This window comes from Stenella coeruleoalba (genome assembly GCF_951394435.1).
Source record: "Stenella coeruleoalba genome assembly, chromosome: 4".
NCBI classification, from domain to species: domain Eukaryota; kingdom Metazoa; phylum Chordata; class Mammalia; order Artiodactyla; family Delphinidae; genus Stenella; species Stenella coeruleoalba.
This window is the reverse complement of record NC_137149.1, coordinates 129,471,535-129,495,969: the sequence shown is the minus strand read 5'-3', so window position 1 is coordinate 129,495,969 and position 24,435 is coordinate 129,471,535. Positions and strand designations below refer to the sequence as shown.

The window sequence follows — 24,435 nt, the reverse complement described above, 5'->3', positions numbered from 1 at the left end:
CCTGTGTGCTACTCTGTTATGGCAAGCCCAACTAATAATCTGATTTAGACATATCTCTGTCTTCTCAGTATCTTACACAGGTTAAGCACTCCATAACTATTTTAAAGGAAAATCTTGCACGGATGTGTTCACGCTGTGATTCAACTAACGGAACACCTACTGTGTGCCAAGTTCTAGATCAGGCACTAGGGTCTCGAGAGTGAACAAGATTCAGTCTCTGACCTCAGGAGCCTTCAGAGTGGAGGGGAAAGAAGCGGATGAACAAGGACAAGATAATTGGACATAGATGCCTGTGCTGTGGAAGCCCAAAAGAAGGGCGTGTTACTCAGTCCAGATGAGGTAAGGCTTCCTGGGGGGACTGGTATGTAAGCTGAGACTTGGAGGATTCAGAGTGAGGAGAAGAAAGCATGGCCTCTAAGTGAAACTCAAGTGGTAGCGTCTGGCTTGAGCCAGAGTGCAAGGGGGAGGCTGGAGAAGGGAGAGCTATACAGATCATGGAGGGCTTGTCTGCCATGTTAAGAAGTTTGGACTTTATCCAGACGCTCTGAGAGACACTGGAGGAAAAGGGGTCACTTGCAATGCTAACTTCTGATTTCACAGTGAGAGACACTGGTTGCAAAAGGTAAGGCATTTGAAGTGATCTGTATTAGTTTGCTAGGGCTATCATAACAAAATACCACAGATTGGGAGGCTTAAACAACAGAAATGTTATTTTCTCACAGTTCTGGACGTGGAGGTCCAAGATCAAGGAGTTGGCGAGTTGGGTTTCTCCTGAGGCCTCTCTCCTGGGCTTGCAGACAGCCACCTTCTCACTGTGTTCTCACATGGCCTTTCCACCTGTGGGTGTGCATCCCTGATGTCCTTTTATGTGTCCAAATTTTCTCTTCTCAGAAGGACACCAGTCAGATTGGATGAAGGCCTACCCTAACAGCTTCATTTTAACTTCATCACCTCTGAAAAGGTCCTATCTCCAGATACAGTCCCATTCTGAGGGCTTCAACATATGAATTTTGGGAGAAGACATTATTTCAGCCCATAACATGATCCAACATCATTCCCTGCATGGCTGATTAAGCCAATGGCTAAAGTCATCCTTTTTTAAAAAAAAAAATTACTTATTCTATTTATTTATTTTTGGCTGTGTTGGGTCTTTGTTGCTGCGCGCGAGCTTTCTCTAGTTGCGGCGAGCGGGGGCTACTCTTTGTTGCAGTGCGCGGGCTTCTCACTGCGGTGGCTTCTCTTGTTGCTGAGCACAGGCTCTAGGTGCGCAGGCTACAGTAGTTGTGGCTCGCGGGCTCTAGAGCGCAGGCTCAGTAGTTGTGGCGCACGGGCTTAGTTGCTCCGCGGCATGTGGGATCTTCCCGGACCAGGGCTCGAACCTATGTCCCCTGCACTGGCAGGCGGATTCTTAACCACTGCGCCACCAGGGAAGTCCCTAAAGTCATCCTTAACTTATAAATCAATACAGCACACACTTGGTCTTGAAGCAAGTAGCTCAACAAATGCTATTTGGTACAGAGCTTAACAGCATATTTTTTAAAAAAGTGTTTGTCTCCCAATTTTAACCCCAAATTCAAAAGACACTTCATATCTGCCCCTGAACTATTAGCGAAGAAGTGTAGTCAGAGATGACTCCAAGCAAAGCCTCAGAAGTAGCCCGTCATGATTTAGAAGGCTCTGAAAAATGACCAGTTGTTCCCTTAAGTTTAGTAAATGTTACTTTACACTGATAATTCATGTGACCTCAGAGAGACACAGAGGGAAAACCGAGGCACCGAGAGACTAGGGCTACAACCTAACTCAGAAAGCACAAGGAATGATAGAATTTCCTGCTCCAGCCCGATGCCCCGTGCAATAAATCACTTTGCCTGTAACGGATTCAGAGTTTGTCAACTTTCTGTTCAAATTGTGGTGCACTGTAAATGTACTGTAACCGTGTAGAGTCGCAAGTGTGTATTTCAGTGGTTTTATCTTTCTTACCTAGCCATCCACATATTATTTATGCGGTTTCCATCATAACGCTACAGTGAAGTTTGCATAATATTTTCTGTAACCACCTACTTTTGCATGGTTATGGCTCTCTAAAGTCCCCTGGGACAGATTTTTTTTCACCTCGGTCTCAGTTCTGAAGTAAATTTTTTTGGTAACAACAAATGATGACTTTGGGGATATTTTGAAGTTATGTGAATGTAAAAAAAAAGAAAGGAGGATTTTTTTACTTCAATGAATATTTTGTTACCTTTTGTCCAATCGAACACCACAAATCAAAAAGAGCTGAACATAATAAAGGCATCAAGGAAGGCAGTGTAATAGATTTCACTGAAGACTGCCCACACTGCCAGATTTAACTAAATGAGGTTTGCATTCACATGCTTATCAGTATTTAAAAATACCCTGAGTGCACACAACAGAAAACGTCAGGAAGTTGAAAAGCAAAACTGTGCATGTGGTGTTTTCCAGCTCTCACTGAAGCACGGCAATTAAACAAACTTAATTATGTGATCCGGCAGCAGTGCCTTAACCTCTCTGGACCTCCGTTTCCTCAATTGTAAAAGGAGAGGGCTGGACTACCAGATCGCCAAGGCTTGCTCCAGCTCTATTTAGACTCTGGATTCAAATCAGTGACTCACTTTCAGAATCACCCTGGAAGGCACTGTGAACTCAGAAGTGCAGCTGTATTTGGCAGGTAGTTACTGAGTAACTAAGAGCCTCGTTTTAAGTCAGAGAACAAGAATCCATTACACCCTTCCGCAAATGTTTCCTGGCTTTAGTAAATTAGAAACAAAAATTACACTAAATATTAAATCAGAGATCTTTTAAAAAAACCAGAAACCCAAGGGTGTAAATCACATGGTTCATTTAAAAGAATTTCTCACTTTATGATGGTCTGCTTGGTATCAGGTGCTGAGCTGGGTGCAGAAACAGGAAAGATGCAGAGGATCCTTGCTTTTAAAGAAATTCAGAGCCTGTTGCCATTCTCCTTTTGCTCCTAAGTATCTATTGGATACTTTCAGGAAATGCTCCTGTTGTGCTCGGTCGTTTGTCCGGACATAGACAACAGTGATGTTTCCATTCTGGTGACCAAAACTTGGTTAACTTTGCTAATTTACAGGATAATGCAAAGCTGCTTCTTCATTTCCACCAGGAGTGATTTTTGAATAAATGACAGTAAATTACATGAAGAGTCAGTGGGTAACTGGATACTGCACCAGGTTACAGGGAGAAGCTGTCCACATTTTCTGGGCATGGATCATCGTGTATTTCACCTAGAAGATGCAGATGGGTGTGGGTCTAATCATAGGCTTAGAGTCACGGGCCCTGGGTCCTAGAATCACTTCTCTCATGACCAAGCTGTGTGTTCTGTGGAAATCAGGTGACTATTCTCCACCTCCATTCTCTCCTGGACAAAATACTCTCTAAAAATCCCCTATAGATCTAACAGCCTAGAATTTTAATCTTTCTAGGTCAATTTGGATATAGTTGGAAGATGAGCCAACTGACATTTTAGGTTTCTTTTTAACCTTGTGGTTCTTTTCTAAAATATGTAACTAATTCCTAGATTTGAAAGAATGAAAAAGTTTGTGACTATCGCTGTTTCTAAATACATTGTGTCGTAAAACCTAATTCAATTCCTGCTAACTTTGCCTTTAGCTGTAACTTGGCTAAGGGCCAACCTGATATTTCTCCTTATGTAAAAAAAAAGAGCTCACTATATAAAAGAATAGGTGTAATAAAGATTATAAGGGGAATGCTTAAGCTACTTAAGACAGAAATGGGTTTCATGGACTCAAGGACTCAGGAGACTCAAATTTAAATAAACGATTGATACAGGTATTATGATTCCTTTTCATATATTAATTAAAGTAATTCCCGAGGATGCTTGTTTACTAACAGTTTGATGGTCTAGTTTGAATTGCAGCTGTTACTTTTAAATATATCACAGGTAGTATATATTTACTACTTCAATTCTTCTCAATTTGGGCAACAGTTTGCTCAAATTAGTTTAAATTAGGGAGAGTCGATTGTATTCATAAACTCCTCATCTAAATGGCAGAAATGATGACTATAAAATTCATCTTAGCTTTGTTGGAATTCTGAAGCTTACCATTTAGTCTGAGACTCATAAAGTATGAACATGGAATGATTAATGGCCATTGTTGAGTTCTTACAGCTGTAACTTATCAGAATATGTATACGCTAATACTGTACCCATGGTAATTATCTCATTACTATGAAGTGTCACAGAAATGCATTATGCGAAGTACACGTTGAATCCCATTTAGCAATTTCTTTCTATGTTTAAAACCCCGAAGCTTAGTGTTCGCTAATAGTTGGAGCTTTGTATGCAAGTTGGGGGCTTTGCAAGAGAGTTGGGGGCTTTGCAGGGAATTGGGGGCTTGGCATGGGAGTCACGCACGTGAGCTGCAGATCCCAGGCAGAACCATCACCAGCTCTGTGCCTCTGGTCTCTCTTTGAAACTTTTCTGCACCTTAATTTCTCATTTGAAAATGGGCATATTCGTGCATGACCCCTACTATACCTCATGGAAAGGATTAAGCAGATTAAGTCTATAAAACAGTGGGTCACTAGGAGGAAAGGCATTAACGAAATTACTCAGCACACTGCAGTGGTGACTTCTCCAACTGCATGAATATTTAATAAGCAGGTACACATAACACTTGACATTTCTGTGGAGCTTTTCATGCAAGCATCTTAACATCACTTAAGGAAAAAGAAATGCATGGCAACAATGATCAGAGATCTGAGAAGTGTCAGCTCATTGGCCAGAGAGGGTAGAGACACAGAAGCTTTGTTTCTAACACCAGAGTGTTCAAAAGGAGTAGGGCATCGAGATCCAGTTGTTATCACATAAACCTGAAGATAGGGCCTTAGAAATAAGGCGATGTTTATTTGAGTCACCCATCCATACATCTGAGGTGGCCTGAACAACGTGAGAGCAAAAATTCCCAAAGAAAGTGAACACGTGGTTGGAGATGGGCCCTCTTTTTAAAATTAATTAATTAATTAATTTTTTGGCTTTGTTGGGTCTTTGTTGCTGAGTGTGGGCTTTTCTCTGGTTGCGGCAAGCGGGGGCTACTCTTCGTTGTGGCACGCGGGCTTCTCACTGTGGTGGCTTCTCATTGCAGAGCATGGGCTCTAGGCACACGGGCTTCAGTAGTTGTAGCACGTGGGCTCAGTAGCTGTGGCTCACAGGCTCTAGAGTGCAGGCTCAGTAGTTGTGGCACACGGCCGCGGCACATGGGATCTTCCCGGACCAGGGCTTGAACCTGTGTCCCCTGCATTGGCAGGCGGATTCTTAACAGTGCGCCTCCAGGGAAGCCCCGGGCCCTCTTAATTAGATGAGAGCAGTCAGCAAAGAGACAAAGAAGCAGTATCAGTGAGAGATTAAAATAAAACATCAGGAAAGTAGGACAGAGCAAAGAAGAACAATTTGTGGTCAGATTTGTCACATCAGTTGCAGCTTTGAAATGAGACCTAAGAGACCATTAAATTAGTACCAGAGTAATTCAGTGGGAATCTAAGAAAGGGTTCCTCCAGGACACCCAGCAGCATCAATATCACCAGGGAACTTGATGGAGATGCAAATTCTCGGCTCGTTCCCCAGACTTCTGATCAGAAACTCGGAAGGCGGGGCCCAGAGTCTGTTTCAATCAGCCCTCCAACTGATTCTCCTGGGCTGAGAATCCTTGTTCAAGAACAGTGCAGCCTGTCCAGCAGAACTTGCTGAGAGGATGGAGATGTTCCGTATCTACGTTATCCAATACATTAGTCTCAAGCTGCATGTGGCTGTTGTATACTTGAAATGTGGCTAGTGCTACTGAGGAACCAATTTTTAAATTTTGTTCATTTTAATTAAATTTAAAAGAACTGGGCTTCCCTGGTGGCACAGTGGTTGAGAATCTGCCTGCCAATGCAGGGGACACGGGTTCGAGCCCCTGTCCGGGAAGATCCCACATGCCACAGAGCAACTAAACCCGGGCGTCACAACTACTGAGCTTGTGCTCTAGAGCCCGCGAGCCACAACTACTGAGCCCGTGAGCCACAACTACTGAAGCCCATGTGCCTAGAGCCCGTGCTCCGCAGCTAGAGAAGCCACTGCAGTGAGAAGCCTGCACGCCGCAACGAAGAGTAGCCCCCTCTTGCCACAACTAGAGAAAGCCCACGTGTAGCAACAAAGACCCAACGCAGCCAAAAATAAATAAATTAATTAATTAAAAAAAAAAAGAGCTGCATGCAACTAGGGGCTACTTTATTGGATAGCAAAGTTCTAGAATGCTGCTGTGAATGAATGCCAGGTTTTTGGTCAGTAAGAGAAGCAAATGGTGAAGAATGGAGATGCTGTCTGTGACCCTTCTACAGAAGAAATCTCATTTGGAAAAGTTGGAGGGAAAGAGGCATCATGGCTTGTATGTCAGGAGGTGAAGTCAAGGTTTTTCAGGAAAAGGAAATCCTGAGTGGGTTCAAAGGTGAAGAAAATCAGAGGGCAGGAGAGGTGGACATTAAGAAAGGAGGGACACATGAAAAATTGTGTTGCAAATGTCTAATTGTGCTAAAATACCATAATATAAAATTTACCGTCTTAACCATTTTTAAGGGTACAGTTGAGCGGTATTAAGTCCTTTTACACTGTTGTACAACCGTCTCCACCATCCGTCTCCAGAACTCTTTTCTCTTGCAAAACTGAAACTCTATACCCATTAAACAATAACTCCTTATACCCCCTCCTCAGGCCCTGGCAACCAGCATTCTGCTTTCTGTCTCTATGAATGCAACTACTCTAGATAGCTCGTAAAAGTAGAATCATAGAGTATTGTCTTTTTGTGACTGGACTATTTCATTTAGTATAATATTCTCAACGTTCATCCATGTTGTAGCATGTGTCAGAATTTCCTTCCTTTTTAAGGCTGAATAATATTCATTACATGTATATACTTATCTGTCCATAGACGTTTGGGGTGCTTCCACCTTTGGCTGTTGTGAATAGTGCCTCTATGGAGATGGGTTCATAAATATCTCGAGACCTTGCTTTCAATTCCTTTGGGTAAGTACCCAGAAATGGAATTGTTGGGTCATACGGTAGTTCTATTTTTAATTTTTTTGAGGAACCACCATATTGTTTCCCATAGAGCTATACTATTTTACATTCCCATCGAGATATTTGCTTTTGAACCAATGAAGAATGGCACATCGGAGCCATCAAAAGACGGCTCTAAAGACAAGCGTGGGGAAGAGGTATGTTGAGATGGAAGTGTTGGGGGGGAGGGGCGTGTGGACAAGGCTGCTCGGCTCTAATGGTTTCAATTTTTTCACTGAAGTTGATGCAAGGACCTCACCTCCAAGGAAGAACACTGCTAAGGAAAAACCAAGGGCTTGAGGAAAGAAGTGAATGAAGGTGTGTAAAGTTAGTCCTTCATAAGAGAATAACAGGATGAATGGATAAAGAAGATGTTGTATGCGTATGTATGTATGTATATATATATATATATATACATACACACACCACGACAGAATACTACTCAGCCATAAAAGATAATAAAAGAATGCCATTTGCAGCAACATGGATGAACCTAGAGATGATCATACTAAGTGAAGTAAGTCAGACAGAGAAAGACAAATATCATGTGATATCACTTATATGTGGAATCTAAAAACTGATACAAATGAACTTACTTACAAAACAGAAACGGACTCACAGACATAGAAAACAAACTAATGGTTACCAAAGGGGAAGGGCGGGTAGGGATAAATTAGGAATTCGGGATTAACAGATACAAACTACTATACATAAAATAGATAAACAACAAGGACCTACTGTATAGCACAAGGAATTACATTCAGTACATTGTAATAACCTATAATGGAAAAGAATCTGAAAAAGAATACGTATATATATAACTGAATCACTTTGCTGTACACCTGAAACATTCTAAATCAACTAAACTTCAATAAAAAAAATTAAAAAGAGCGGAACAGGGAAACTTTCCCAGGGCTCTGAAGCAGAGGTATAGCCAGGGCTGTTACAGGACTGAATTGTGCTTCCAACCAAAAGATATGTTGAAGTCCTACCCACAGGACCTCAGAATGTGACTTTATTTGGAAACAGAGTCACTGCAGATGTAATTGTTACGATGAGGTCATACTGGAGTAGACTGGTTCCTCGTCCAACAGGAGTGGTATCATCCTTATAAGAAGATGAAAATGTGAAGGCGTGGAGACACACAGGGAGAATGCGACGTGATGGCAGACGCAGAGGTTGGAATTATGTCGCTGCAAGCCAAGGAATGCCAAAGAATGCTAGCAAACCATGAGAAGCTAGGAGGAGGCAGGGAAAGATTCCATGCAGAGTCTCAGAGGGCCTGCTGACACCTTGATTCTGGACTTCCAGGCTCCAGGGCTGTGAGACAATAAATCTCTGGTGCTTTCAGCCACCTAGTCTGTAGTACTTCATCATGGCAGCCCTAGGAACTAATACAGCTGCAGAGTATGAATCTGCAATAGGCCAAGGTCATCCCATGCCAAGGTCAAAATGAGTACCTCCAAATTACTTTGCGTCCCACCTACCAGCAATATGCTTTCTGATATACTGCAGTAATACAGGTCATCAGTCAATGTAACATATATTTTGAATCACAGTTCTCGCTAAAAGATTTTCTTTCTGTCAGGAACAAATGGTGCCTGCAGATAAATTGTATGCCTCTAAGAACCAAGGGAGGAAAGAAATCCCAGAATCTTAGGGGAGGAGCACGTGGAGTAGATGTGTACAAGCAGTACCTCGGGGCTGTCATTACCTGGAATTCTTCTTGAATTAATTCATTCAGACAAGCTTGTTAAAACAATTAGAGGCTTGCAAACTTTACGGGGAGGTGGGGAGATAAGGAAAGCATCCTTATCTCTTGCTCAGTGGTACATACCATTACAGCCAGCAATGGCCGCATCAACACAGCACACGCATGGGCTTTGGGTTTAGACTAACAGCTGTCCTTCCAGCTCCCTCACTAACTGTCCAACTTTGCACAAATCACTGAATCTCAGTGAGCTTGTCTCCTTATATAAAATGTAGATAACACATGGGACTGCTTTGAGATCATGTCTTTGAAAGTACCTAACAAAGTGCCTGGCCCCCTAATAATAGGTTCTCATTCCCTTGCTGTCCCTAGTTATGCTGTCCAAGAAGGCAGCCCTGAGACACCTGTGGTTACTGAGCACTTGAAATGCAGCTACTGCAAGGATGAAATTGAAATTTTAATTAAATTTAATTTTAATTAATTTAGATTTAAATGTAAAAACTGAAGCAGTGTAAAATTTTTCTGGTAAATACAACTTTAGCATAATGGTAGGAATACACTTCACTTGGATTACGGCATCGCATAAGATACAGTATTATTATTACGCGTGTGTATCAGGCACCAGCATCATTTCTAATGCTGCACATAAACGCTGTCACTGATCCAGCCAGTGGACATCCTGATTCATTTCCCCTGAATTTTTTTCCTGGGCTATAAGTTTTAGTATGGCTCTTGCTTCATCTGTAAAAATCAAAGACTTTTCTAATTTTTTAAAATTCTTAAGTTTGTCTGCTTTTGCTGACTTTGGTCTTTAAATGCCAATGATTTGGGGAAAACAGTAGTACAATTATTTTCCTACTTTTACACTCGAGTTTTATGGCAAAAGTCAGCATTAAGGTGACGAGTGCCTAGAGATTAAGCCATTTAAGAAAAAGTTGCCTGATATATCCAGACAAAACTATAATTCAAAAAGATACATGCACCCCTATGTTCATAGCACTACTATTCACAATAGCCAAAACATGGAAACAACCTAAATGTCCATTGACAGATGAATGGATAAAGAAGATGTGGTATACATACACAATGAAATACTACTCAGCCATAAAAAAGAATGAAATACTGCCATTTGCAGCAACATGGATGCAACTAGAATATTATCATACTAAGTGAAGTAAGTCAGAAAGAGAAAGACAAACACTATATGATATTTATATGTGGAATCTAAAATATGACACAAATGAACCTATCTACAAAGCAGAAACAGACTCACAGACATAGAGAACAGACTTGTGGTTGCCAAGGAGGAGGTGGGTGGGGAGGGATGGCGTGGGAGTTTGGGGTTAGTGGATGTAAGCTATTATATACAGCATGGATAAACGAGGTCCTACTGTATAGCACAGGGAACTCTCTATTCAATATCCTGTAATAAACCATAATGGAAAAGAATATTTAAAAAAAAGAATATAGGGCTTCCCAGGTGGCGCAGTGGTTGAGAGTCCGCCTCCCGATGCAGGGCACACGGGTTCGTGCCCCGGTCCGGGAGGATCCCCCATGCCGCGGAGCGGCTGGGCCCGTGAGCCATGGCCGCTGAGCCTGCGCGCCCGGAGCCTGTGCTCCGCAACGGGAGAAGCCACAACAGTGAGAGGCCCGCGTACCGAAAAAAAAAAAAGAATATGTATATGTATAACTGAATCACTTTGCTGTACAGCAGAAATTAGTACAACATTGTAAATCAACTATACTTCAATTCAAAAAAAAAAAAAACTGCTTTATTATGAATCCTGGGTGAGTCTATGCCAGAGGCAGATGTACAGTGGTTGTGAGAGCTGACGGGTGTAGGGTCAGCACTGCCACTGACTGCAGCACAAGACAAGGGTTGAAATCCTTCAAATGTCCTACCAGAAGAGTCTGTCTGGCGCACCTTGTAAGGGGAGCTCAGCCATGGCTGACGTGGAAGCCATGTGAGTTATTTGGTTGAGTAGGATAACCTTGAGTGTTTGCCAAGTCAAGACACAAGTCCTAAAAACAAAGTCTTTCCCTTGCTGCCTACTTGTCCTCCTCCCTTGAAAACATACCTCTTGCTTTTGTTAAAATTCACCTACATCCTAGTAAAAGATGAGCTATGAACTGCAGTTATAAAGAAAAAAAATCCAGAAACATCTCAAGTTTTAAATTTCTTGACAAGAAATGTATCCAGTTAACAAACTCCCTCCTGTCTTGGCTCCCTTCCACAGCCCCTCACATTAAGAAAAAAAAAAAAAAGCAATTAGACTCTGGCTTGTCGTGAAATGCACACAGTAAAAGTATCACTGTTCCAAAATTCCAAAGCAATTTCACAATCCTAATGAAATGAGGGAGGAAATGGTTTTTTCTTGAAGTGTTGAAAACAATCACCCCATTGCTATGTGGAGTATCTTTATAAACTGTAAAGGGATTTGCAAAAATTAGGTTGTTCCTTCAACACACACTCACTGAGCATCATTTATGCACCAGGCGCCACACGAGAAGCTGGGGATACAAAGATGAATAGGACGTGAGCGGTCTGGAAGAGCTGAGAGCAGAGGGAGAGAGTCATGATTATTACCCATTATAACGTGGCCAGGCTTCCCATGCCCTCTTCCTACCTCTAGCTCCAGGAACCTTGATTTTAATTCACAAAGAACCATACTGTGGAGAGAGGGGAAAAAAGAAAAAGAAAATGACCACAGTAATGCCTGTAAAGGTGGCAGGTCTCTCTAGAAATATAGCTACTCTGTGAGTTTAGACCTCCTTTAAACGAAGGGTGAGGAAAGAACACAGCAAAACGCCTAAGCAAACTGTACCAGGCCCAACCACAACAGACACTTAGGGCTAGACGAGAGGAATTCAAAACAAATTGGGAAAGAAAATCATATACTGTGTAAAAATCAGTTAAAAAGGAAAACGAAACAACCCGGAATAGAGTGAACAACATCTTTCTCTCCTTGTCCTTTGCAGAATTGCCCCAGAGTCACATCCGAAGAAAGACATTACCTTCAGCTCCACTGGAAACGTGAGGTTTCACAAAGTAATCCAAGTTTGGAATTGATAACCCAATTTCTACATATTTTGGTTTTAACTCAGATGAAACAACTCAAATATCCAAACTCAGGTTTTCCTGATGTGATTTTATGCCTGCTTAGAATCAGAGGCTATGGAGAAAAGTATATACACAATAAATCTAAAATCATTCAATTACCTTAAGTCAATTGGGAGGCTTATATTTACTGAGAATAGGCATTTGACTCCCACAGTACAAAGACAAGCAAATGGCTCCCATGTTGCAAAATCATTCTAAGTAGGTTATTACTCTGTGCTCGGTTGTTCAAGGGGCAAGGAGAAAGGCTTGGGAGCTTGATCAGGAAAATGCTACATCTGTCAGCTGGCAGCAACAGCGCGCCGACACAGCCTCTTGAATGGACTGCCGAATGAGCATCAGCTCACAGGAAGGGAAGAATTCAGCCCCTCTTGGGAAACAGATTCATGCTGCAAAATGAGTCAAGTTAATTTCCTTCAGTTAATTAAGCCGGTTTCCTTATTAGCAAAGGGAGATGACCAAGTCTAGTTCACATCTAATGACTCACAGAATGATGAGGTTAGCTAGCCCCATCTCTATATTTAAACTTGACTTTTAGCGTCTCAGAGAACTTCCATAAGCAGTACTAGCCCTACCCAGTATTTAGTTCTGCTTTTACTACTGTGGAACCAAGGATGTGCTCAGAAATGTCCACGTGAACTACCACGGAGGTCTGCTAACTGCGAAAATTCACATACTGCTTCATCTCAGAGATGTGTATGTGTGTGCATGCACGCACGTGTGCGTGTGCACACCCAAGGTACCACGACATCCGGTATCCTTGGGAGGCTGGGGACTAAGTAGTATTGGGGTGTCCTCTAAACGCCCCTGTGACATGACACCTCACGTGGAGGATGGGTCTATGGTGAACACTTCCTCTTTATCTTAAGCAAAATTTTGACAGTGATGAGGGGTGGGTACAGGGACAGGAATACCTCTGGAATGGCTCAGGGATCCAGGTCCAAACCAGGGTAAGCCTGATGGTATTGCTGAACCAAATCTGTTACCCAGACGGGCCCCAACAATTTAAGCCCTCCTCCAAGTCACCAGCAAGTAGCAAACATTCATCGTGTATCCATTCTATGCCAGCCAAATCCCAAATCTTTTCTCTCAATTCCCACATCGACCCTGCAAGGTAATAAACATCATTTATACAAATGAGGAAACTAGGGCTCCCGGAGATGAAACAGACCGCCCAGGGTCACACAGCTCATGTGAGGGAGTTGAGACTTGAATTCCAAAGCCTATGCTTTCCGTTAGTTACATGCCTCTGCGCTTGTGAATGGAATGTGTTTCTTATTTCCAAACTATTCTGAAATGAGTGTGGCTCTCAAATGAAATAGGGAAGGAGGGGAGGCATCTTCAGAACTGCTCTTTCTATGCAGTGGGCGGCTGGCACATAAGGAAGTACTATCTGAAAGGGGATTTCCTGTAAGGGCTGCAGTTCTTTCAGATGTTCTCAGAACAGTTCTGCAGCTGTCTGAGTTGCTCAGGTAGAGATACATACTGGCCACTAACCCAACCCCAGTCTGATCCTAAAGAGCATGGCATGCCGCCCATGTAGGCCACGGGAATGGCCAATCACATTGACGACCACCCTCCAGGGACATCTCTACAAAGGCACCAACACAAGGACGCATTTCCCAGGAAACCAAACTTGCTCATCCACCATGGTTCATCTCTGGAGCTGTAAAAACTCACACTATACTGGCACTGCCTTCACCTGGATCTCTGTAATTCTATGTTTCTTTACTAATATCCTTCACTTCAATTTCACTTTCCTCATAGACAGGGCTAATATTCTGTAGTTCAGAAGACGACTGTATACACTAAATGAGGTAACACAAGCAACGTATCCAACAATGCCACGTGACTTCCTGTAACTCTCCTCTTCCATTAATGGTTCCGTAGTGACCTGTAGGGATTTCCAAGTGGGTGTTCCTCACCCCCCTGTTCAATATTGTTATCAAGTATAAAGATAATGCAAATATACAGTTTTCGATGATGGATCCAGGGTTCCACAACATGAATACTGCTGATTTTTTTTTTTTTTTTTTGCCGTACGCGGGCCTCTCACTGCTGTGGCCTCTCCCGCCACGGAGCACAGGCTCCAGAGGCGCAGGCTCAGCGGCCATGGCTCACGGGCCCAGCCGCTCCGCGGCATGTGGGATCTTCCCGGACCGGGGCACGAACCGGCGTCCCCTGCATCGGCAGGCGGACTCTCAAACACTGCGCCACCAGGGAAGCCCAATACTGCTGATTTTTTAACTTGAGGTCTACATAAAAATGGATTTTAGGATCTCTAAGAATCTCCAAGAATTGTATGCAGAATTTTGTGGTTATATGCCCCTTTTTTCAGGAGAGAGGATCTAAAGCTTTCATCAGATTCTCAGTGTGGTTCGTGATCCTCCAAAAGTGTAACAACAGGCTGGCGCGGGCCGCCATGTTGCAGCAGGACAGTAATGATGACATTGAAGATGTTTCACTGTTTGATGCAGAAGAGGAGACAACTAGTAGACCAGAAAAATCCAAAATCAGTCACCCAGTGGCATCATTTCTCCATTTATTCTTTCGAGTCAGTGCAATTATAGTCTATGTTCCCTGTGAATGGTTCAGCACCAGCTTTATTGCCTGTATGGTGACAGTTATCTTGTTGTTGTCATGTGACTTCTGGGCAGTCAAGAATGTCACAGGTAGACTAATGGTTGGCCTGCACTGGTGGAATCACACTGATGAAGATGGAAAAAGCCATTGGGTGTCTGAGTCCAGGAAGGCCTTTCCTCAAGACAGTAAAACTGTTTCAGAGGCTGAATCAAGAATCTCCTGGTTAGGACTCATCGCCTGTCTGGTGCTGTGGGTAATATTTGCCTTTAGTGCCCTCTTCTCCTTCAGAGTGAAGTGACTAGCGGTGGTTATCATGGATGTGGTGCTGCAAGGGGCCAACCTGTATGGCTACATCAGGTGCAAAGTGGGCAGCAGGAAGAATTTAACCAGCATGGCTACATCGTACCTCGGAAAGCAGTTTTGAAGACAAACCACTGGAGACGATCAGACCTCCTGAAGACAGTGAGGGAGCCTGTGTGTTCTTTCCATTGGGAACAACTGAAGGGGGTCTTGACTCTGAACCTTTAGAACTCAGTACCTATTGCAAAGAGGAGTGTTGGGTTTGGTTTTCCATTTTAAAGTTTACTTTAAAAAAAAAAGGAAAACTAGTTTTCATATTAAGTTTTTACTTTCTAGCATATGGGGCTTGAAGGTGTGGTGTAGCTAGAAACATTGTTAACATTTGGTTCATGGTGTACATATGTGTATGCACATAGTCGTGTAAGATCCGTGTGTTAAATTAACACAAGTGTTTGTGTTCATGCCCATATGGAATGGAGACTTTTGCATTTTGATCCACAGAACAAGAAGGATGTTCCTAGTCCATCTCAAAACTCTCTGTGTTTACATACTATTTCTGTAGATTATTTTAGGTTTTGCTTCCATGGTAAGAGTGAGCACTTTGGCTTATATATAGACTTAGAAATAATTGTTAATTTTACATTTAATATATACTTCATGATGAAACTTCTTATCCTAGGCATTTACAGGCAGGTAAAAACCAAATTTGGGCTATTGGTGTTAACTAGTTTCTAAAATTTTGTTTATTTTTATTTGTAATGAGTCACGTACTTAAGGCCCAGTTAATATAAAAGGAATTTTCATAGTTTATGTTCATGGGGTACGTAGGCATTGCTGCTGTTCTATTTATTTTGGGGGAAAGATAGCCAGATTTTACTTTGGAGCCTTCCAGAAGCTCTTCAGTGGTCCTTGGCCTAATAAAGTCTATCTTTTACCACTAAAAGAGTATTATTCTTATGTCATAGTGAGAATAATCGTTTCAATACTTGGCATTGTAAATGCCTAAAAGACGTTTTATTTTGCCAATCTATTTTTTTTCTTGCTATAATGGGGATATTGTAAATCATGTATTTGTATTAATGGTATTTCTTAAAACAATATATGTAACAATCTGCAAACTATTGTAGGCATCTGTAAATTCTGTTGTAGGTACTGTAAATTTTGTTTTAATCGGCAGATTATTTCGTGATTGTATTTTTACACTGTTAAAAAATGTTTGAAGACGTTTTGTCTAATTGAATGTATCTTATTGGCATGATAGCTTTAAAGGTGCATAACTTTATATTTGTATAAAACTCTACCGCTTACAAAGCAAAAAAAAAAGTGTAACAACAGCTCTCCTACTGGTTAGCAGTAACAGATCAGGTTGGGTGGAACCTGTTTTATAAGCAGCCCTGATTTCCTCAAAGTTCAAAGCCATGTGCTTTTGTAATTCCAGGTTACAGTAATGAATGTACATTCTCCAGATCCAGGGGGACTGTGTGTGTTCTATACTCATGGTAGCTGGAAGGCTGGGCTTCGTTCTATGTCTTCATTCTCATCAGGCAGCAAGAGGGTATAACCAGGGCACCGAAGACCCCAGAAACCATATCACGTGAGAAACAGATGAAGAAGCCAAGTATATTTTGCTGGAGAAAGAAGAACTGGGGAGTAGGAATGCCAGAGCTCGTCTTTAAATAGCTGACCATTGCTATGTAGGAAATGGATTCGATTTAATCTAATGTAGCTCCAGAATATGGAACTAAGATCAAGGGTTGGAAATTATGGGGAGAAATTTTCCAGCCTCTCTATAAGGAGGAACTTTTGAAAATACAAAGGGCTTCACTGTGAGGCTATTGAGCTTCCTGTCCCTTGAGTTTTCATACCAAGCTGCATGTTCATCTACCGGGGATTTGTAAAAGGGATTCTTTATTGGGTGGAGGTAGGGGAAAATGACCTCTACGATTCCTTCGCATTCCATGATCTGTCTATTAAGATTTTATATCTCTTATTAAAAGTTATAGTCAAAGACACATACACACGTTCCTTCCCTTACTTCATGTAATAGATCCTTGTGGTGAATCATTTCATAAAGGGGATAATTACTTCTTTAAAACTTTTGATTTCTATGTATTCTGTTGCCTTAAAATGGAGCAAACCTATGCCTGGATGCAGCGTCTGTGTTTTCAGCACACCCTCCGCCCATCTACCTCCTTGTCTGAGTCTCCCCCGCCCCCGACAGCCTTCACCCCACCCTCGCCTCTCCCCGGGCCTCTTGTGCTCTCCACCTAACCGGTTAACATTGCTTCTCATCCTACGGTCTCTCCAATCTGTTCTCCACGAGCAACCAGAGGAATCGCTTAAAACCATTCATCCGAGCATGTCTTGCTGCCTAAGGTCCTTCTATAGATTCCCATTCTCTTAAAGTCACCCTCATGGCCTGGAATCGCTGGGTGACATGGTGTCTCCAAGCCCCTGTCAGGCCAGGCTCCCTCCTCCACCGCGCTCTGGCCACCCGGGCCTCTCCTCCTGCCTCTGCGCCTGCTTCCCCTCTGCCTTGAACCTGCCCCTCCTACCTCCTGGTCATCCTTCAGGTTTCAGCGCAAGTATCAACTTCCTGGCCATGCTGTCTCAGTCAGCCTCACCCCGCCCATGCTTGAGCACATCGCTGTTTTATTTCCCTCACGCCCCTTATCACAATTTATAACCATTATGCTTCTTACTTTTGACTTGGTATTCTTCCCCCATCCAAGTGTAGCTCACTGGTGCTAAGGACCTAGTCCACGTTGTTGACTGATGTGTCGGTGCCCAGTGTCTAGCACAGGGACTGGCCCATGCTTGAGGTCAGTAGGTATTTCCCGAATGAAAGAATGAATGAGTGAGTGAGTGAGTGCATGAACAAGTCTGTCCAGTACAGATGGTCAGCTCTGCGGCTGTGCGTGACCTTGTTCTCCTCTTAGACTGAAATGAATACACTTCCTTGCTACCCGTCGTCCTCTTATCTAGGACAGGGCTGTGTAAACAGCAGGCCCTCTAGAGGATTTTCCATGGGCCCCCAAGAAGCTCACTAATATAAAGCTAAAGATTAGAGAAAAACAACCTTTGTTACTGAAGAAAGACATTACCCATGCCTCGGAGTGTCCGCTGAGGGGTAAAATCCTAGAGAGGACTAGCCCAAGTCCCTAAACCTGGGACAGCGTATCTCTTCTTCCTCCGAGGGCTCTCAGAAAACAAGTATTCTGGCTGAGAGGAACAGGAGCTGCTGGAATGGGTTGCTGAGGAGGTGGTAGAATCTCCTTTTCTGGAGATCTTTAAAAATAGAACAGCCATCTGGGATGATGTAGATATGGACTCCATTGAGGAAGGGGGATGAAAAGGGAAGGAAACATCTCTTTAGGTTCCATCTCATCCTTGATTTTCTGATATTTCACTTTAAGTTTTGATTCATGGCAGAAGCCTGAAAGGAGCTAGGAATTCACTTTTTCTTTTTAATGGAAATGGAAGTCCCATTTTACTCTGAACTGTTATTCTGCTGCATGACTCTCCTTCTCGCCTCAAATGGGCAATTTGGATGTCATGATTTTTTGGTTAGGTAGAAAGTTTGGAAGAAACTTAACTTCCATTCTCTCTCCTAGAAAGGAAAGCAGAAGAATCGAAGATGGAAAAGTTTAGATGCTGGGAAATGACAGGGTGAAGACACAAATCCGTGAGGGTCCTGCTCAGGCCACTGAAAAGGATCGAGGGACAGAGCAGCCCAGGAAAAACAGGCAAATTTTTTTAAGTGTTTAATACTTATTCTACCTTTTTTTAAATTTATTTTTTTCATGGAAAGGCATTTTATTTCAAATATAGCCGTGTGTACGTGTCAATCCCAAACTCCCAGTCTATCCCTCCCCCCTCCCCCCCCCAAGGTAACCATAAGTTCATTCTCTAAGTTTGTGAGTCTAAAACAGGCAAGATCTTGTGGGATGTCATACATCCCACAATAGGGACCTGCCGTGGTTACATACAGAAGTTAAGTCTAGAAATAGTCTACTGTTTGTAACAATTCTTCATTTTTTGTCCTGCTTTATTTTTTAATGGAATCAAGCTTGGGAAAGTCAACATGTAAACAGCATAAGGCATATTTTTTCTTATATATGGCTATGAAAGTATAGCAATTGAACTATTTCCTAGCTCTGTTCTTATGACTCTTGCTTGATTTGTCAAAGCTGCCTAGTCGAAAGAATAATAGATTTTAATACACAGAGCTTGGATTTGACTACTTTTACTATAGAGGCCACACTGTAAAAAGCCTTGTTTAATGTTCCTCAGAAGTATTTGTAGCCATAACTGTAGTTCTAACCTAAGTAAACCTGGTTGTGATGATCAAATACATTTATCTTTAGACGTTCATTACAGGCACCATTGTACATAACAAGCTACTGGCCAACGGGACTCTAGTTTTGTTTTTTCTTTTTTCCAAAAGGAATACAAATGGCTTTCAGTGATGACATTAACTCTTTTGCCTTCCTGTAAGTTAATGGATAATCCATATTTTTATGGAATATTGTGTTAAGTCAGAACGAAGTGTGACCATAAAGGTCTTCACAAACCATACTTGAAAGACGGCCCTGTCACTTCACAGGATATCCATCAAGGCTACGTCCTCCTTCATCTGCCCACTGCTTCCAGAACGTGGGCTGAATGTCCATGGGCGAGGTCCCTGTGGACCTCTGGGTGTGTCCGTGTCCACTTATGCTAGAAACAGAACCCGAATGCTGGACGTTCACAGAAAGAAAATTCTAAGGTAGAAATAAGAACAAAACAAACAAAACAAAAAGGCAGAAATGGAATATTCTCAAAGGGCTGGAACATGAATTACCTTAAGGGGCCTTCATGCTACAAAATCCACACACCATTGTGTTTTGGTCCATTCTGTTGTGTAACTCTTTGCTAGAGTGGCTACCACCCACCTTTCGCTTCTGGATAGAGGACACATAAGGGTTCAGGGCAGAGAGAAACACCTGATCCTTTAACAGCGCAGGATTAAGTGTCTGCAGGAAAGCTGTAGTTTCTACAGAACATGGCTCCAACTTTTCCTCCCATGAGGCCGCTGTCTCAGTGCTGGAGCCCCTGGGGTTACTGCCGGGGGTGAGTGAGTGAGGCGCTGGGTCCAGCTCCGGCCAGAGCTACAGAGCTACGGCACACGGGGATTTAATTCCTGGGGTGAAGCCTGGAAGGGTTTGGGCCCAGCCAGGTCGGATCTGAAGAAAGCAAAACCTCCTCTTCCCGCACCGCCCCCCGCCCCCCACACGCACACACAGAACCTTCTATCTGCTTTATCACCTTCCCTTTGCTCCACCCACACTAATAAGGGCAGGTGGCAGCAGCTGAGAATACAGCCTCCCACATCCCACAGGCTGAATCCCCCTGCCCTCTTTTCTTCTCGTTAGTCCTCATTTGTCTCCTCTCTGCCTTATGCTAGCTTGGTTGGTCCCGGGGAGCCCTGGGCAAACTCAGGGGACAAGTGCCACACTCTCTGGGACGCCTGAGTCTGAATCTGGAGCATGTCTATCTACCACTGCACACACCCAGGCTCCAGGATGGCTCATGCTTCAGACCCACTGTCTGCCTTTCCTGGCTTCCGGTCAACGCTCCTCCCTCTGCATCACTTGCCGGCACCTTGGAAAGCTGGTCATTTCGTTATTTACAAACTCTACAGTTTTCCGTCTCAGTTCACTGTACTGCATTGGTCCCTATCGCTCCTTAGGGGTTTGCTCGCAGCCTTCCCTCACAAATTCAACACCACCACTCCCTCGGTGCAAAGCAAGTGTGTGGAGCTTGCTGGGGCTTGCAAAAAAAAAAGGGGGGGGGGCGTCAGTGCTGCTTTCCCACAGCTCTTCCTCTGGCACCGCAAATGTTAACGCCTGTCTGCGGGGAGATTGCAGTTCTAACATAATGAGGTATTAATGAGCTTTGCACATGTCCCCAGCCACATTTCCCTCCCCCCCTCCGACCCCGCACCCCCCTCTTCCGCAGAGAATCTGCTCCTTTTCTGACACTGCAATTCCTCCGCCTCCCCTCCCCGCCTGCCCTCTCCCGCTCCAGCGGCCCGGCTGCCCTGCGCACCTCAAGCTGCCAGCACTACAGAGCACCGAATGGGCTGGCACCGCCTTGTTTCCTGGCCTAATGGATGCTTGTTTAAACACTGGGGCTGTTTGCATTGCTGCGGCTCACTGCATGTTAAACACAGTCCTCTGAAACCCTATGCCAATCCAATAAAGGTATCAGCAGTTCAGTGCGGGGAGGCAATTACTAGATGGTCCCAAGTGTGCCTTCGAAGCTCTAGGAAGGAAAATTTGATCGAACAACTAAAAGGAAAATCTGATTCGGCTCAGCATCACGTGGAGGACACAAGGCTTAACTGCAGCCAGGTCTTTGGAGGGCAGAGGGAAATCAATGAGGGGCCGGAGGAGCACGTACGCAACGTTAAAGGGCCGTGAGCCAGCCTGTGAGGAACCCCGGCTCCTGCCTCCGCCGAGAGACACCTGCCTGTCCTCCCACTTGGGTTCCCTTTATCTTCCTTTCTTCTTTTTCTATTCCACGGGGTATACTTATTTATGTTTTAATGAGAAACTGCTATCCTTCTTAACACCCTCCACCTCTCACTCACCTTTAATTCCTTAAGCACTCATATTAAGGGGGAAAAAAAAGGCTTTTCTTGTGCAAGAGCATTACCATATCAAAGGCAATAGAGAGCACGAGCGCAAAAATGATAAGAGGGGTAATATAGCAGCAGAGAGAAGGCAGGCCTGCTTCAGAGACGACGGTGGGTCCCTAACCTCAGGCTAGCGATCCCAGTCGATAAGGCAATGGATTGGTTTTCTGTCTCAGCTAAGTCGGAAAGATCAGGGGAATCACACACAAGATTTAAATTTATTTCTCACTCAAGAAGCAAAAGTTTTGGGAAACCCTCTATTTTTAAGTTCTGGGCTTCGGTTTCTTTTACTTTTCTCTGTTTTTCACTTTAAAATCTGCCCCGCAATGGCCCTTGTTTCCCGAGGTAGCGGGAGAAGGCAGCGGTGGATGTCTGGCAACGCTAAGAAACGCTACGCACGGCGCTCACTGGGGCGCCGTCCATTTGCCAGGAGTTTTGCCAAATCCCTGTCTCTTCCCCGAGGTTCCTGGCACAAGGGATACAGCCAAGATGGAGCAGAGCTGCTGTCAGCGTTAGACTGCAGCAGCCCCCGATCCAGTGGGCGTAAGGATAAAGCTCTCCCTTCAAGGCGGATGGCGCTGGAGTGCGAAGGCGGTCTGCGGCCCGTGTGAGGTCTGCCCACGATAGGGTTCCAGAAAGGTAATTAACACGCTGAAAAGTAGTCAGTCTGCAAGCATGTTTGTGGAGCCTCCAGACCAGCATACACTGAGTCCCCAGAACAACAGAGGACCTGGCCTTGCACCCCTGACTTGCCTTTTTGTTACTCGCTGCACCTGCTGTAGAAAAAACTCCGGCTCCCACACCCCAGGCACCGGGTGGTGGGGAACCGGGCAGTGAAGCTCCACCGGGCCAGCAGCGTGGCTGCACGGCCCCGCCTGCAGGGAGGCACGCACTCCCGTACCTCTGCCTGTCTGGGAACAGTCATGGCAACTCACGAGGACAGTAGCTTTCAGGGTCCATAACTGCTGACGTCAGGTCAAGTACTACTGTTTACATAAGCAAGGAATGGTGTATTTGGTTCATTTGTGTTCTCCGTGGTTTCCTGACTTAACATTCACGGAATTGCCTCATCATCTCAGGCCTGGAAATACCGGTGAGTGCACTATGGTAAAACCCTTCTGAAAATTATAGTAAGTGCCTTGCTTATCCTGTACTTCGGGGAATGAAGTATTTCATTTAAGATACACACACGCACACTGAGGCTACATCTTTTGAGTGCCAAAATAATTTTTAAAGATTTGAAACATTTATGATGAAAAGCTTTCTAAAACTATTTAGATGCTTCCCTAGTTTATTAAAACGTAGGTAATTTTTTTGAAACTCATAGGGTCCTAAGTTACTGACCCTGTTGTTGGTTATAGGTCAGCTGCTTAGTTTGGCATGGTAGTTGATTACTACCTCCCTTTATTAGGAAAGAAGAGCCCTGCGAAAGATGATAGACCAATATATTTAGGAGACTCGCTTATAACCCTGTCTTGAGACACCACCTTGCTATATTTCCAGAATCTAATGTCTCTAGGAATGCTAGATCTGTTTCTCAACAAGACACGAACTCTCTCCCATCCCCACTCAGCAGAAACATTACATTTTAATTTATTTTTTCTTCTTAGTGTTTGAATATCACCATGGAATCAAAAAAAACGTGATACCGACCCCAGACGACTTCAACTTACTCTCTTTATCTCTCTCCAGACACAGAAACTCACAAAATCTCTGGGCTCCCATAATGTCACTCTCATCCAGAGATAGCAGCGGAATTATACTAAAATCTCAGAAAGAAATTCTACTGCAAAGATGGAGAAGTAGGGTAAAAGAGAACATGCTGTTAATAGCAAGTCTAGATGATCAAAGTAGACGCAACAGTCACAGGTGGACAGATATTCCTCTTCTTTTGATTACTTCTTTGTGTGCACATAAAGAGGCTATTTTAACTTAAAATATATAAAGATCCATCTCTGAGATCTCTACTTTTATGTTATTTACATCAAAATGTTTTCACTTTTTTTTCTAATTTGTAACACATACAATTTTCTCTCCATGTAAGCATCTTGAATTCTGTTATCCTGAACCAAGAAATGGCATTCCTTCTCACCACCATGAAATAAAAATCATACCCTATTGTAAAATTTTTAGATGACTATGAAAATCACTGAAGTCAGTTATCGCAAAGTATACTTTCATCATCTGGCAGGTTTCACTCCCAAATACTACTTCTCTCAAAGAGGTGTGGCTTTCACGCTTTGGTATCCTACTTGGATACAGATGTGAAAATCTCTCTTACCCTCAGGAAATGAGCATCTTATTCATCTCATTTCAGTATCCATTTAGATCATCACTTTCCGATGACCAAAAATTGCTGGAATGCTTTGTTAGGAATAAAACCTGGGATTCCTAAACCTGAATTACTGATGATGGAAAAACCCAGATTAGCAACTGGAAGAACTCTGGTTTGGTGACCTTTCATTACCCTTTTTCCTTCAGGGTTTAGTCACACAATCAGCAAAACACGATTTCAGCTTCTGTTAGAAGGATCAGACTTTAGAGCAAAAAATGTCTTTAAGATTAGAGTAAAAGCATAAATTAAATTTGGGCCCCTAAGCAAACGTTTAAAGAGGTCCCTCTTTCATTAGGCACCACAGAAATGACCTCAATCTGCATTGTGCAAAGGGGTGGGAGAGTGGACTTCGGGGAACCCTCACTGGAGCAGTTGCTCCTACTGATAAGATAAAGTGGCCAAGAAACAAGGCATTGTCCCTAAACTATGAGTATAAAAATAAGTATGAATGAAGTGTAAGAACTGGGGCCAGTGCTGTCACCTTCATCCTCAGCATGCGGAATACAGACCATTGATGACCCTTGGAAATGGTACCTGTCTGGTGACGAACAAGTTCACAAAGGGTTTATTATAGTCTCTCTATTTTTCTGTATGTTTGAACATTTCCAAAATA

General features: G+C 43.4%; 2 protein-coding genes across 3 annotated transcripts in view; one reads left to right on the top strand and one right to left on the bottom strand.

The window, feature by feature from the left end:
• The window catches only part of MAML3 (mastermind like transcriptional coactivator 3), a 429,374-nt gene that overhangs the window by 200,517 nt on the left and 204,422 nt on the right, over positions 1-24,435 (bottom strand). The window lies entirely within an intron of this gene.
• LOC307185377 (Golgi apparatus membrane protein TVP23 homolog B-like) lies at positions 13,953-15,051 on the top strand. Its single transcript, XM_079919571.1, has 2 exons — positions 13,953-14,693; positions 14,811-15,051. The coding sequence occupies exons 1-2, from the start codon at positions 14,228-14,230 to the stop codon at positions 14,930-14,932; spliced, it is 588 nt and encodes a 195-aa protein (XP_079775697.1). The 5' UTR covers positions 13,953-14,227; the 3' UTR covers positions 14,933-15,051.

Excerpts from the sequence above, each read along its gene's own strand:
- LOC307185377 (XM_079919571.1), top strand. The coding sequence starts at position 14,228 with ATGCAGAATTTTGTGGTTATATGCCCCTTTTTTCAGGAGAGAGGATCT. Across the intron at positions 14,694-14,810 it reads GAAGGCCTTTCCTCAAGACA|CGGTGGTTATCATGGATGTG; the intron begins GTAAAACTGTTT and ends TGAAGTGACTAG.